Consider the following 14,338-nt stretch of genomic DNA (forward strand, 5'->3'; position numbering starts at 1 on the left):
ATCCTATGTGGCTTCTAGTTCTTCTGAATTTATATCCACAAGTCTCCAAAAGTCATGCTGCCTTTCCGCGTCCACGGCCATTAACTGAATGGGCCCAGTTTGGGTTCTCCCTATGTGTTCTCATCCTACACACAACTTCTCGAATGGTCATCAAGCCTCTGTTCCTGAAATGCCTATGGCAGGTGTTCATCACCTATTCATTCAAGCCTCAATGTCCCATTGGGTCAAGCTCAAGGCTTGACATCAAGTGCTCCCCAACCTTCTCCAGCCTCACCTCACACAGATCCACACTCAGCTTCCTGCCTAAAGAGAGTGTGCTGGGTAAAGCCCAACAGACTAAATGTGAAGTTAATTCTGCCCTTGACTCTCTTCGTGAATGTTCTGAGCCTCAGATTCCTTATCCGGTAAATGGACAACAGTGTCTAGCACAAGTTTGTGGTGAAGATCAGTTGAAATGAAAACGTGGGAAACATGGAGCCAGTGCCTGTCACCAAAAATGTCTTCAGTAAACACGAGCCATTACAATGCTTATGGATACAGATGGTGCCATCAGATTTCAGAGCCCTTGCTCCCTAACAGTTTATGTCCCTTAACCTCCAGGGAAACCTGGCTCTAAACTTATTCTTCTCAGGAAGCTTTTCCTAATTCTTCTACTTTTTTTTCCTACATATCTACCCAACTTGTTCCCTACACATGCACACAACACACACATACGATACACATATATGCATACTATATATATATATATACACACACACACATATATATACAGATGTGTTTCACTAACCATTATGTTTCTCCTTAATATTTTCAAATTTGTTCATGTGTGCATAGTCCATTTCCCAACCAGATTGGTACCACCTGAAAAATGCAAAGAAAATATCTTCCCCCCCACCTCACTGTACATACTGCATCCTAATAGGTGCTCCATAGAAAGTCATTAACTAACACAATACAGTTATGCATACATATACGAGTTCATGGACATTTTTTTCCTCAAAAGCCATTTAATGATATTATAGAATCCATGAATCTCCTTAAAAACAAAAACAAACAAAAAAAAAAACACCACTTCTTCCAGAATGCAGCAATTTCAAGTTTCCTCAAAACACATAAATTATACTAATCATAGTTGAACCAATAAATGAGTCTTTTCACCTGTCGAGCTTGAGGTTTTCTGGCAATAGATTAAAGTTCTAAGGAATATTTTTTAGGCCATTCCTGCATCCCTAAGGTTGCATTTCTAGAAGACCACCTTTAACTGACAGCAAAGCCAGTCCCCACCTCTTCCCATGCCTCCTGGAGCCACCCTGGACACCTAATTTTCTCCCCAGGTACCCCACTTTCCCCTTCTCCATGTCTTTTCCTAGACGCTGAAAGCTTGGGCCACTGCCCTAAAATTATTCCCACTCACTTAAAAAAATTTCTCCACGAAACCCATGCTTCCCAACCTATCACTCTTCCTCTGTTCTTCCCTTGGCCTGAGTCATCCCAGCTCAACTGCTGGGAGAAGCTGGAGACATTTTCTGTGGGTTTCTATGTGGGGAAGGCACATTTGTTGAGAGCAAGATTGGTCACTTCTTATATTATTTGGTTAAGAGTATCTCCAAAGAGAGTATCTTAGCTATTATTATTGTATATCCTAATGTCATTAACAATGAAGCATGGCCTTCTTACAGCTGCACAAGGTCCCCTAAGTCTTACAAATAACATCAAAAGCGCAGTGCTCACGGGCTGCCAATGCCACGTGTGCGTCTCTCCGAGCAGCAGCTCACTCCCTCATAGGCATGTGGGGCTGCTAGACTCCCTCCCATTTAGTGCTCGTGTACTCTCTGCAGAATTCCTTAACCCATGCCCCTGCCTTGCTCCTTTTTGGGAAGTGCTTGCTCAACAGTGGCAAGCCTATACAACAGTGAACAAGAAAAATATCAACACAAATCTTGATGTTTACTGGAGGAAGCAGGAAATTATAGAATCTTTAAGTTCGAAGGGCTCTTTTTTCCAAATCCCAAAGCCCACCTCCCAGTTGTTATACACAGAATCAGAGGACAAGGAAGGTTAGGAGGCCACCTAAGTTTACACAGCAGGTTAGCAGTAAAGGCAGCACTGGAACTCAGATCTGGTGCTCAATCCGGTTCTCTTCCATTACCCCATGGAATTTTTCCAATTTTTGTCACATACCTGGGCTAGCTTCAGTGAAAGCATTGAAATTTATTTGATTTTGAAAGTATGCCCTTGGGGCACCTGGGTGGCTAAGTTGGTTGAGCATCTGCCTTCTGCTCAGGTCATGATACCAGAGTCCTGGGATCCAGCCCCGCATCCGGCTCTCTGCTCAACGGGGAGCCTCTTCGCCCTCTCCCTCTGCCTATTGCTCCCCCGGCTTGGGCGCGCTCTCTCTCTCTCTCTCTTTCCTCTGTCAAATAAATAAGTAAAATCTTAAAAAAAAAAAAGTATGCCCTTAATTCTTGTCATTTTTTTTCTCTCATCAAATCTTGATCTCGCCTAGGCATTTTATCTTTTTAAGAAGGAGAAAATATTAGTATCTGAATGAAACCCTGCTATCAGCTTTGCCTTACAAGGGCCTAGCCAAGCATTATTTTTGCCCTGGGGAGGAAGCTGGAGGTCTCCAGGGTCATTGTTCCTACATTTAAAAAAAAAATAAAAGGGCTTCCAGTATCATATATATATTATTTGTAAATTGATGGTTTACATTAGCATAGTCACTGTCATCTTAGAAGCAACCCATTAACTTGGAAACAGATTATAAACAGTATAGCACATTTCATAATCTTCTCACCTGTAATTGACATGGTAAAATGCCACATGTTAGTAACTTTAACTATAATCAAATAGATAAGTGTCTGAAGCCATCATGGTGAAGGGTGAGCCACATCTGAAAAGGCTTTCAGAGGCATTTTAAACAAGTCAGACCTCTACAGGCCAGGTTTATTGTGCACAATTAATACGTTTTATTCTTCTGCATCTCCAGGGCCATAGACATCTAATATGTACATGGGAGCAAGAAATTGATTTGTTTACTCAAAAGGCTGCCAGATGCACTGAGGTGGAGATTCAGTCTACCAACCCTAGACACTAAAAATAGAGATCTGCTAGTTAAATTTAATCTGTATTGATGACCACACTGTTGCCTCTAGTACTTGGCTCTGTGGGACAATATTTAGTTGTGAACACTCTCAACAAACCTCCTTATTTAGGGTTGAACCCATGCATACCATCACAGGATGCCCATCAGTGAGACAATGGCCCAGGAAAAGAATTGTTGAATTGGACATTCCCCCAGGTTGGATTTGAGGTTCAAAAGGGTCAAGTCATCTCTGATTCCAGGAGAGTCTTAAGATCTCTTTGAAAATCATGGCAGTGGTGCGGTGGAAAGGGCCAAGTTGAGGTGCTCACAGTCTTGTAGATGGGCCATTTTCAGTGGTGGTGAGGACCACCCCATGTGGTCCTAGATGCCGTGAGCTGAAATTGTGGTCATCCGTACCATCAAAAGGTCAACTTGCAATATATGTGTGTATGAGCTTGACCAATTTAAATTACAAATTACCATAATTTGTATTGATAACACTGACTAGTCATTAAAATTATGCTCTATAAATATACACATTATACACCCACACATATATATTAAAAAGTAATTTTAGAATGGCGCTGTATCTGATACTTTGGGGAAGGCAACGATGTCAACATTGATATCAAGTGACTTCTAGCAACACGGCCTGTAATCACAGTTTATCGTGCCCTCACTAACAGCCACACTTTACCGGCACACCTGTGTCAACACCACTCAGAATGAGTCACTCACCCTGGGTACATGTACGAATTACCTTTCACATTTAGTTTGTCAAAGAGGCATAGGTCACATCTGGCAGAGTTACTGAGTCACTGGTGTAGGAATCTGAAACCCAAACTCCCTCCACTGAATTCTCTCCCTCGCCTTTGTAAATGTTCTATTTCACCAATAAAGGGCTGTCAGCCTCAAGATTTAAAGATTCAAGCTTGAAGGGGCTATAATTATTTCTCTAGGGCTCTGTCGAGATTCCTGTAGCTTACTCATTCATTGTTCCCACATGATTTTATATTTGTCATTTTTTTCCTCTGCAACAGCAGAAGTTTTTAAATTGCTTCACACAAATGGAAAACTAAGGGGAACACAATAAATCTGAACTTGACTTTCCATACCTATCACTCCTATGAAAAGGCTGAGTAATGAATGATTGGGACAGTGATTATAATAGTAAGCTTATATTAGAAAGATATGCTGCCTTTGCTCAGGTTATTTCTTGGTGAAGTCGTGTGAGTGGGATTTTCACTTTGCACCTTCTTTTCTTTTACTCACAGGTCCTGAATGTTCCCAGAATTACACAGCACCTAATGGAGTGATAAAGTCGCCTGGATTCCCTGAAAAATATCCCAACAGCCTTGAATGCACTTATATTATCTTTGCACCAAAGATGTCAGAGATTATCCTGGAATTTGAAAGCTTTGACCTGGAGCTCGACTCAAATCCTCCGGGGGGGGATGTTCTGTCGCTATGACCGGCTAGAAATCTGGGATGGATTCCCTGATGGTAAGAAGGGCAGGAAGCATCCCAAAAAGGGAAGAATCTGGGGGAAGGGCACTCGGATCCTTTTACAAGTGTCACGATACATGCATCATTTAAAAAAAAAATAAATAGCTCAAAAGGAGGAGGGAAAAGAAACCAAAATGGTAACTCTCTTTATGCACAGCAGCGATGAAATATTTGAACTTAAAAGACAGTAATTATCTTGTCCAATTTCTTCATTTTACAGATAAGGAAACTGAGGCCATGAAAGATTATACATGGTGTCATAGCATTTGTGTGCATGTGTGTGTGGTAGAATTGGGACCAACACGTGGTTTTCCTGACTAAAGTATTTTGCTCATTTCATTGACCTTCCTACTGGTCATTAATTCATAGACCCTAAGAGAGCAATTAAGTCAAACCATTCACTTTACAAATGCAGAGACTAAGGACCAGAGAGGTTAAGTACTTGATACAATTTTAAGGGGGAAGTGTGCATCTGTTACGTAGTTACCAAAAATTTGGAAATTTAGAAAAGGAATGAGAATGTTTGGACATTCCTAATTTTGGGGGGGTGGGGGGCATGGCTAATTTAGACAGATTCCTTGTCTGCTCCTAGGGAATTTTTATCTTTGGCAATTTGAATCGCCTCAAAACATCCTCTATCTACATTGCTCTTATCATCTAAATTCATCCTACATTTTAAAAATATTGACTGAACACCTACCACGTACCAGGCACTGATCTAGCCACCTGCTAAATAGAACAATCAAAGATGACTGCCCTCTCAGAGTTTCAGTTCTGCCAGGGGAACGGGACAATAAACAATACACATTATAGATGAATGAATTATGTGACTGGAATGTCAGAAGGTGAGAAGTTCTATAAACAACAACAGCAGCAAAAATGGAAAAAGAAAAAGTAGAGGAGAGCAAAAGCATGAAAAGTGCTAGGGTTAGGAAGAGGGATGTGTAGGTTGAAATTTTAAATAAGGTGGTCAGGTTCGGCCTTATTACAAAAAATGACATTTTAGTAAAGATTTGAAGAAGGGGGTGGGTAGCCATGTGGACAGCTAAATGAAGGTTTTCCATTTGATTCCTTGTGAATTAGGAGGTGAATGGCAAAAATACACACCCAAATCCTGAACAGAGGGAGATAATATCAAATAATTTGTTGCAGCTGCATTACTTGTCTTGTGTTTAGTCTGGTTTAATATTAAGATTTCTCTAGAGAACACACTCTACACAGATCAGAAAGGGCAGCTTGGAAGTTCGTACAAATCATGCAGTTAGAGATGTATAACCATCTATAAAATAAAGTCAGATATTATGATCAGGCTGGAGGAAGGAATATTTAAATAAATATTAAATTGTAAATGAAGGGCAAGTATCACGTGAAAGAGATTGCCTTTGCCTTTGAAATGACATTAAAATTATCAAGGTAATTCAATTCAGCTGTGTTCCTCAGCAGTAAACAGCAATGGAGATAAACTGGGTTTAGAGAAAGCTTATATTGTCATTGGAGTAAATGGGTGAGCTATCACTGGTTTAGTTTCTTCTTTGGTCTATTACTATATAAATAGGGTTATGATGATCTTATCGAAACTCATTCATTAAGTAATGAGATTTGCCCAAACAGAGTGCTGATTGATTTCCAAGTATTCAATCTGATAATTAGGAAAACAATATTATAATAGTATTGTAATAATAGTTGGAACATTTAATAATGGGTTTGTTTGTTCACAACCCAAATTTGCAGCCTTCCTTTCCAGAACTTACATTTAAATTGACATCTGAAAAGGAGGTCCAATCAACCAACTTATTTAGAATACTTTCAGAAAGAAGCACATTGTTATTAGTGTCAAGGGTTTTTCAAAGTAGTAATTTTCTGGCTCTAGAAAATCACTGAGTTGAAGCGAGGAACAATTAACAATAAGAGTTATCAGCCTTGCAATTCTCATGTTTTAAACTATGGTGCACTTGACTTATTCCCAGAGAAAACTGGCCTTGGAATGTGAAAACTGTGTTTGTATATTTGTTAAAACTTATCTGGCTTCGTCCAGCCTATGCCAGCAAAAACAGCTCTCTCGTTTTTAGGCAAAATGGCAGACTGCCCCTCCTGGGTTTCTTGTCAGTGGCACTAGAAACATTTTTGTCATACTAGTTCAACACATACAGTTCCTTGCCAACAAAACTGCTTTTACTCTTTGATACCCCTTCTAAAAACAACAACCAGAACATGCTGAAGGCTTTCAACCATCAAGTGATTTTTAGGTTGCGTTTTATCATACACATTGAATGAGATGACTAAGTAATTGAAAGCTGTTCATTGATTCAGATTGACTTTGAAGAAAAGCAATTTTACTCCCGAACTCAAAATCCGAGGCATGCACGGGGTGAATCACACATCCCCATGTATCACTCTCTGAAGCTCCACGGATTCACAAGTAGCGACCCTGAAGTAATTGGTGGAAGTTTACATATGGTTTGTGAGCCATGAGCTGAGCATGCCACCCTGGTGGGTGTTGCAAATGTTTGTGCTGAATTATGGAGCCAAACACGAATGCTTAGCTCACATGGTGTGGGCATGCATGAAGTCAGCTTTCCATCTAGGCTGGGCCAAAGAACTGGAAATGCAGTTGTTACCTACATTCCAAAAATTATCAACTATTTGAGGAATAGGTTTCATGAAAACTAGATTGAGTTCTGTTTGGTTTTTATTGACTTACTATTAATATTAAAATTAACCTTCTGAGATAGAAATATAAAAGTGATATCAGCACAAAATATACACATTCCAAAATACAAATGACACAAATGTGCACATTTTTTTTCTGGGGAAGAGTTGCAAAGTCCAGATATTCTCCAACAAAAAGTTTACTATTGTAGGAGAAGAGTACATGGTCTATTTTGTACCTTTTCGAAATGATTCCCTTCCTTGTTTAGTTATTCAGAATGCCTCATTTTAAAAGTACATCTTCATAGTAGATTCCTGCCCTTTTTTATCCATATAGAAAGGGGGCAGAAAGCAAGTTTTCTGATTCAGAGGTGGGGTTATAATTACTGGAAAGATTAATGGAAAAATACAGAGAACAGGGTACTGCCATTCAGGGTTGCTGGTATATCCTTTAAACAGCATAAATACTGTATTGCCTTCACACCTGAAAAGATATGATCACTGTGGACCTACTGTCCCCACAAGAGATTGCTTAGCACACATTGCTTGCTTAAATTATTCAAGAATACAATTTTTGAGTTCTACTGCTGTTTTTGTGACAGTTTCCATTCATGTCCTTGGCCTTTGGGTCTACAATAACGGAAGTAGGAAATCCAATAGCTGTGTTCATGTAAATACACAAATGAGCACACACAGGAGATGGATAAGAATACTGCATCCACTCTTGCTCAGATCAATATTGCATTAGCTTGCTCGGCTAAGGTCTTGCTGTTGTTCAGGAAAATTCAATACTTCTTTGTCTGATGGTCGAAAAAGCCTTTTCACTCTCATATCTCGAGGGCTCCTAAAGAGAGTTGCTCACTGCTGTCCGGGGGCAATGTTCTAAAGGACAGAAGGCAGATTTACCCAGCATGTCTTAAACATTATAAACCAGTGAGTCATGGAGACTCTCTAAATTATGAGTCTGCATTAGACAAGTTCTCTTCTGTTTGCTCTTTCAAAGGGACTTCCCTTCCCCTCCCTTCCCCAGAGGAATGGGGTGGTAGTGGAGGGGAAGAATCTGCAGCTTAAGGGGGCAAGGCAGCTTCCCTTGTGCACTTGTATTCTTGGAGGGGTCAGTGGCTGTGGGGATTAGAGAATGCCTCCAAGGACTCAGGCTGTCAAAGTTTGCCCACAGACTAAAGAAAAAGAAAGTTATGAAGCCACAATAATAGAATTTAAATGAGGGAAAAGAGTGAGAGCATATGAATGGACTCTGGGCCTCTCGTTAAGATTGTAGATCAGAAATGGGATTATTTGTGAGGAAAAGAAAGACCTGAGTTCATGGCTCTAGCATGATGTTTTCCTGAATGTGTCATGGGCAACTTTGCGTTCCATAGGGAAGAAAAAAAAGTGTTGAATTCATTCAGGATGAAGAAAATCTGGCAAACATGGGGCGCCTGGGTGGCTCAGTCATTAAGCGTCTGCCTTCAGCTCAGGTCATGATCCCAGGGTCCTGGGATCCAGTCCCACATCGGGCTCCCTGCTCTACGGGGAAGCCTGCTTCTCCCTCTCCCACTCCCCCTGCTTGTGTTCCCTCTTTCGCTGTGTCTCTCTCTGTCAAATAAATAAATAAAATCTTTAAAAAAAAAAAAGAAAGAAAGAAAATCTGGCAAACAACTAACACTTGTAAAAGAACCTGAGGCTCAGATTAAAGCTGAAGAGAAACAAAACAGAGTTTCATCTCCTGAGATGCTTTCTTCTGCCAGCTGGGAAGTCTGATATAACAACATTTTCTTCCCATGATGCAGAGCCACTGTTCATGACCACGTGGTGCCCTGTAGATAATAGGTATATCGATGCCACTAATGGGCTATGTCCTTGTTTTCTTCATGATAAAGCAGTCTACACACACACACACACACAATGTTTGGTTGCTGGAGAGTGAGGGGTTTCAGTAGAGAAAATTCTTAGAACTCAATCAAATCAATTACTGTGAATGCATGGAGAAGTTATCAGATATTCAATGTAACCACTTTACACTAACTCAAATGTGGAAACACTTTGGTTGGTTTTTTTGTTTTGTTTTGTTTTATTCTGTTTTAAGTGGGTTGGCCAAGAGCTGAAAACCTGTTAGCCAAGGATCTGAGTACTCTAAAAAGCAGGGTGCTCAGAGTAGCCAGCTGCCTACCAGGAACTCAGCGGGTACGTGCGGCTCCAGGGAGATCAGCTCTTCTGAGGCTCACTTTTTCAATCACATTTGAAGCTTCTCCTAGTCCCCATCAGCTGCCTTCTGCATCCAAGTTACACACACAGGCCTTGGCACACTATGTCCCCATCCCTCCAGAGAGGGGTCCACCTACTGTGCTTCCTTGAACAAAGCAATAACTCTTACTTGAAATGCAGAGAACCATGGATTTCTTGGAGGGGAAAATGGTCCACACCAGATTGTCCTTCTAAGCCCAAACCATCTGGTATGTTTTTACCATATGTGCAAAAAAAAAAAAAAAACCTAGAGAAAAGGGGATTTTTTTTTTTTTCTTTTTTGCCTTGTTGATGATCTGGACAGGGAATTGGAAAGATTCTCCAAGCCCAGAGGGCTTGTGTACTGTCTATAAGGCAACTCACAATTACTAATTGCCAAGGTTTATCTAAAAGCTCTTCAATAAAGGGGTGGCCAATTTAAGCCAAACAGCAGTTTGACTTATCAAAATTAATCACTGTTCCCAATCTTTCACTGCCTTGGGTCCTTCCTTTTTTCCCATAGTCTAATGGCTGCGTTGGGCCGTCTTTTGGCCACAGGACACAAGTGCAATGCAGTCACCTCTCTTACATTTGGGAAAGAAAAAACTGGAAGAAAAGTCAGATGCATTTTCTTTTCGTTTTGTTTACAACTTATTGTTATGTATAAATTATTGGTATCTGTAGCTTGTATTTTTTTCAACTGTTACAATTATTAATTAGCCTGTAGATAGAGCCCTGAGTAGGACATCATCCTTTGTCCAAGTCTGTGATGTTCCTTGTAATAAAGCTCCAGGACTAAAAGATGGAATGAAGAAGGACATCAGGGTTACTCAGTGCTGGATCATATTCCTGATACTGGTCTGGTTCCATCCAGGACCAGTTCCAGGATCTCCTCCTAGTGTGGGAGAAGTTGAGTAAGGCAACTTCAGGAACCCTGGGTGATCACAGCATCTCTGGAATCTCAGCACTGGGCAGTGTGTGCAGTTTGGTCCTGGAGATGAATGTCAAGGTGCCCCTTGATGGCCCAAATCTCATACTTTGCAGTTGAAGCAAGCATTTCGATTCTGTTCCTAAACACAGTCCTGCTCAGTGGGAAATGTAGTTACATTTGTGATTGCCCTTCTGAGCACACTTTAAAATCCTCTCCACAAACCTGATCCAGTATGTTCATTGCAAACCAATTAACCAGGGAAGGCTTGCTTTGGGTAAGAAAACACTTCTGGGTTCTGCAGGGACCCATGTTCGCAAATGGTTATTCTTGCATCTGCTGTGGAACAAAAGATATTTAAATGTTCTCTGCATTTCTCCCTTTCTAGTTGGCCCTCACATTGGGCGTTACTGTGGACAGAAGACACCAGGTCGGATCCGTTCCTCATCAGGCATTCTCTCCATGGTTTTCTATACTGACAGTGCAATCGCAAAAGAAGGCTTCTCAGCAAACTACAGTGTCTTGCAGAGCAGTATCTCAGAAGGTCAGTATTTCTTCATCTTGCAAAGCGCTGTGGTAAACACTCCCTGTTATTCCTCCTCACACACCTTGTGGCCACAGGAAACACTAAAGAAATGCTTTGTAAATTGGAGTGCCAAGTATTTGTTTTTCTCTTTTAAATGGTTTTTATGAACATCAATAGGAAAAACTATTTGTGTGCCTTCTTAAGAAAATCGTGGATGAGAAGGCTGCTTGTAAGCCTCTGAAATTATGGGAGAAAGTGGAAAATGGCAAAACAGGGCCCTGAAACAATGAACTATAGCCAGACCTGTCTGGCACCCTTGAATGTGTATTGGGTTGAGAATCATAGATGGACAGGCTTCAATCAGAAGTGACAGGAACACATATGTGGTGGTTTATTGACAGGGCAGGCTTATAGGATAGATGCTAACACATATGGTTTGGGTTATGAAGACCCAGACGGAAGCCATTTTGTTTTTCTTTCTTATGTGAATAGAAGTGGACATTTGTGTAAAAGAAGCATGTTTCAATTCCTGTTCTAACTTTCCACAAAAGAAAGAGAAAGTAATATGTTTCGCATCTTATTAAAATACGCAACTCAACTAACTCAACCCTTCCATGTGGTGTCCGGCTCTTTCAAGGGCCCAAGGAAAACATCAGAAAGAACAATGAATAAAATTGTGTGTTTCAACATATCTAGCTTTAGGTTGTATATGACCTAGCCTGTAGGACAGGTCTCCAAACATCCCCCATCCTCTTCGCTAGGTTATAGCCAGACCACCTGTCTGGCACCCTTGAATGTGTATTGGGTTGAGAATCATAGATGGACAGGCTTCAATCAGACATGATAGGAACACATATGTGGTGGTTTATTGACAGGGCAGGCTTACAGGATAGATGCTGTAGCAAAGAGGACGGGGGATGTTTGGAGACCTGCCCTACAGGCTAGTCTCTTTTTTACCAGATCTTACTGGAAAATAAAAAGGCCAATTAAATCACAAAATCTTATTTGTACTTAATTTGATTAATTAATCTATGTATCTTTGTGTCTATAAAATATTTCTATTACAAAATAACAAACCTAAGCTTAAAAGTATGAAACCGGTGAAAGAAAACATTTTATGCCCTAAAACTTTATCTATTATGATAAAACATTCAGAAAATGTGGAAGTTTGGTTAATTGAGAGTTTTCTTGATCGTTGAGAATCTTTAATCTCTAAAGCTTTTTTTCACCTTAGCACTTTAGATTCACATTTCCTAAAGTTGATTATTCATCTCCCTTTATCATATTTCATATCAATGTCATATTTCATTGTTTCACTGAGTATATGAGGCCTAATGGAATACATGCTTTTGTGATTCATCGTCATCATTGTGAGTGTTATTATTTTATGTTGTAAAGTGGTGGTCCTCTTTGGGACTATATGATACTGCAGTTTACTTCTGATGGATACTCCCGTGTTTTAATGATATAAACTAAAGACGTGAATAATCATGCCCAGGCCAGAGGCAGGAGGCATGAGAATGAAGGGAGTCAAGGAGAGGTTGCCCGGGTGCCAAAGACAAGGAATCTGAAAAACAGAGAGTTAAGGTCTGCTGTCCACCAAATATGGATTATAACACAGACATGGGGTCTTTTTCACTTTTATTAGATATTGAAGGAAATAGTAAAATTTTATTTAAATATAGCTTCTATATTAAACTTTGAAAATAAATAAAAATTCCCATTATTTCCTAATAAATTTCTAATAGTATTTCTGTCAACCTAGGTCCAGTGAGGAAAATAACTAATCACCATGAGATCTTCATAGCCTTGCTTTTAAAAATTATTGCCATTATTACTATTATTGTCACATATCAGTGCTACGTCCCAGTAAGTCCTTCACTGTTATCTTCTGGAAGATATTGTTGGTGAACATCAAAATGGTTTTAGTCTGCCGGATTATAAGAAGAAATATGCGTCTCGGTCGGGTCCCTTATGTTGTGATGACTTTGAGCCCTTTTACTTCCCCTTCAGATTTCAAATGTATGGAAGCGCTGGGCATGGAATCGGGGGAGATTCATTCTGACCAAATCACAGCTTCTTCCCAGTATAGCACCAACTGGTCTGCAGAACGTTCTCGCCTGAACTACCCCGAAAACGGGTGGACTCCTGGGGAAGACTCCTACAGAGAGTGGATACAGGTACGTAGCACGAGACCTGGCACACATAGGGTGGAAGATTTAGGTCATCTAGAAGGGTTGCTGAAAAAAAACAGTGCCATTCCAAGTGCCTTCAAAAGCGAAGAGAGGAACAATGGGTACCAAGTGTAATCTCCCTGCAGGATCATCGCGTCACCGCAATCTGAGAAAAGCAGGCCCAGTTGATGTCCCTGAAAATGCATTTATTTTCTCAGATACGTATATACAACTCTTCAGAGAATTTGAGCACAGATGTCTCACTTCGGTAACAACTAAAAGATCTGATTTTTCCCCACAACTATACATTTTCTATTCATACACTTCCTCCTACAACAGATTTTTATTTCCTTGATGAAATACATTAGCTCTAGCAGACTTGCATGAAATAATTGTATCTAAGTATAAGGCTTCTTATTTGTTTGTTTGTTCTGAGTAGAAGAAGGGAAGAAAGGGGTTGAGGTTTACTTTTCCTATAGGTATACATAGCACATGCCCAAGGCAGCAGTCTGATTGAGGGCTCGGGTCTCTGTGGATTATGTATATACACATATAAGTATGAAATGGACACATTTGTATCCTTATTATGATGTTGCTTCTGCTTTGCTCCCTTTGCCCTGGCACTCCCTTCCCTGCCCTTGTCTCACATTCCCCAGAGACTCTCCTCCCCTGCACCACGATTCCCCTGCCCCGACTCATCCTTGGCACCACTCCTAATATGCCTCAGCTTTTCCAGCCTTGAGGTCTGGATACTCCCACCCAAGGCCTGACGCTCATGTTCTTGACTTTTTCACCCACTGTCAAATGAAACATCCATATCTGGATGTGGGGGTTTAACTGTGGGCAAATTATACAGAGTTATTTGCTGAAGGATCCAGGCTTCCTTTTCAGAGAGTAGGCAAAGCTTGACTTACATTCATTGCTAAATATATAAAAATGACTAATTCCCAGAGAGAGTTTCTAAGCAAGAAAAAAACCACGATGATTAATCCCCTACTTTCTACATCTATTGCTGCTTCAGTCTTTTGAGCACAAATACCAGATTTTGTTTTACTTTGAGAAGGTCAATATTAGTTTAACATACACTTAAAGTGAAATGGCCTATTACGGAAGACTGAACTCCTGCTAACCTCTAAATGATAACACTGAGAAATGTGTCGAGAGTGAGAAAAGATGAGACTTGTACCTGTGGATTGCTGAATCCAGCTCTAGATTAAGTGAGAAGTTAAATGAATTTGCCTATGTCA

At 40.4% G+C, this 14,338-nt stretch overlaps 1 protein-coding gene across 1 annotated transcript in view; it reads left to right on the plus strand.

Annotated features, from left to right (window-relative positions):
- NRP1 (neuropilin 1) overlaps nt 1–14,338 on the plus strand; it is a 137,181-nt gene that overhangs the window by 58,099 nt on the left and 64,744 nt on the right. Inside the window, 4 exon segments of the mRNA XM_021686025.2 lie at nt 4,360–4,532; nt 4,534–4,588; nt 10,780–10,935; nt 12,931–13,097. Coding sequence (XP_021541700.1) covers nt 4,360–4,532; nt 4,534–4,588; nt 10,780–10,935; nt 12,931–13,097 — 551 coding nt within the window.

This window comes from Neomonachus schauinslandi, chromosome 5 (genome assembly GCF_002201575.2).
Source record: "Neomonachus schauinslandi chromosome 5, ASM220157v2, whole genome shotgun sequence".
In the NCBI taxonomy this organism is placed as follows: Eukaryota; Metazoa; Chordata; class Mammalia; order Carnivora; family Phocidae; genus Neomonachus; species Neomonachus schauinslandi.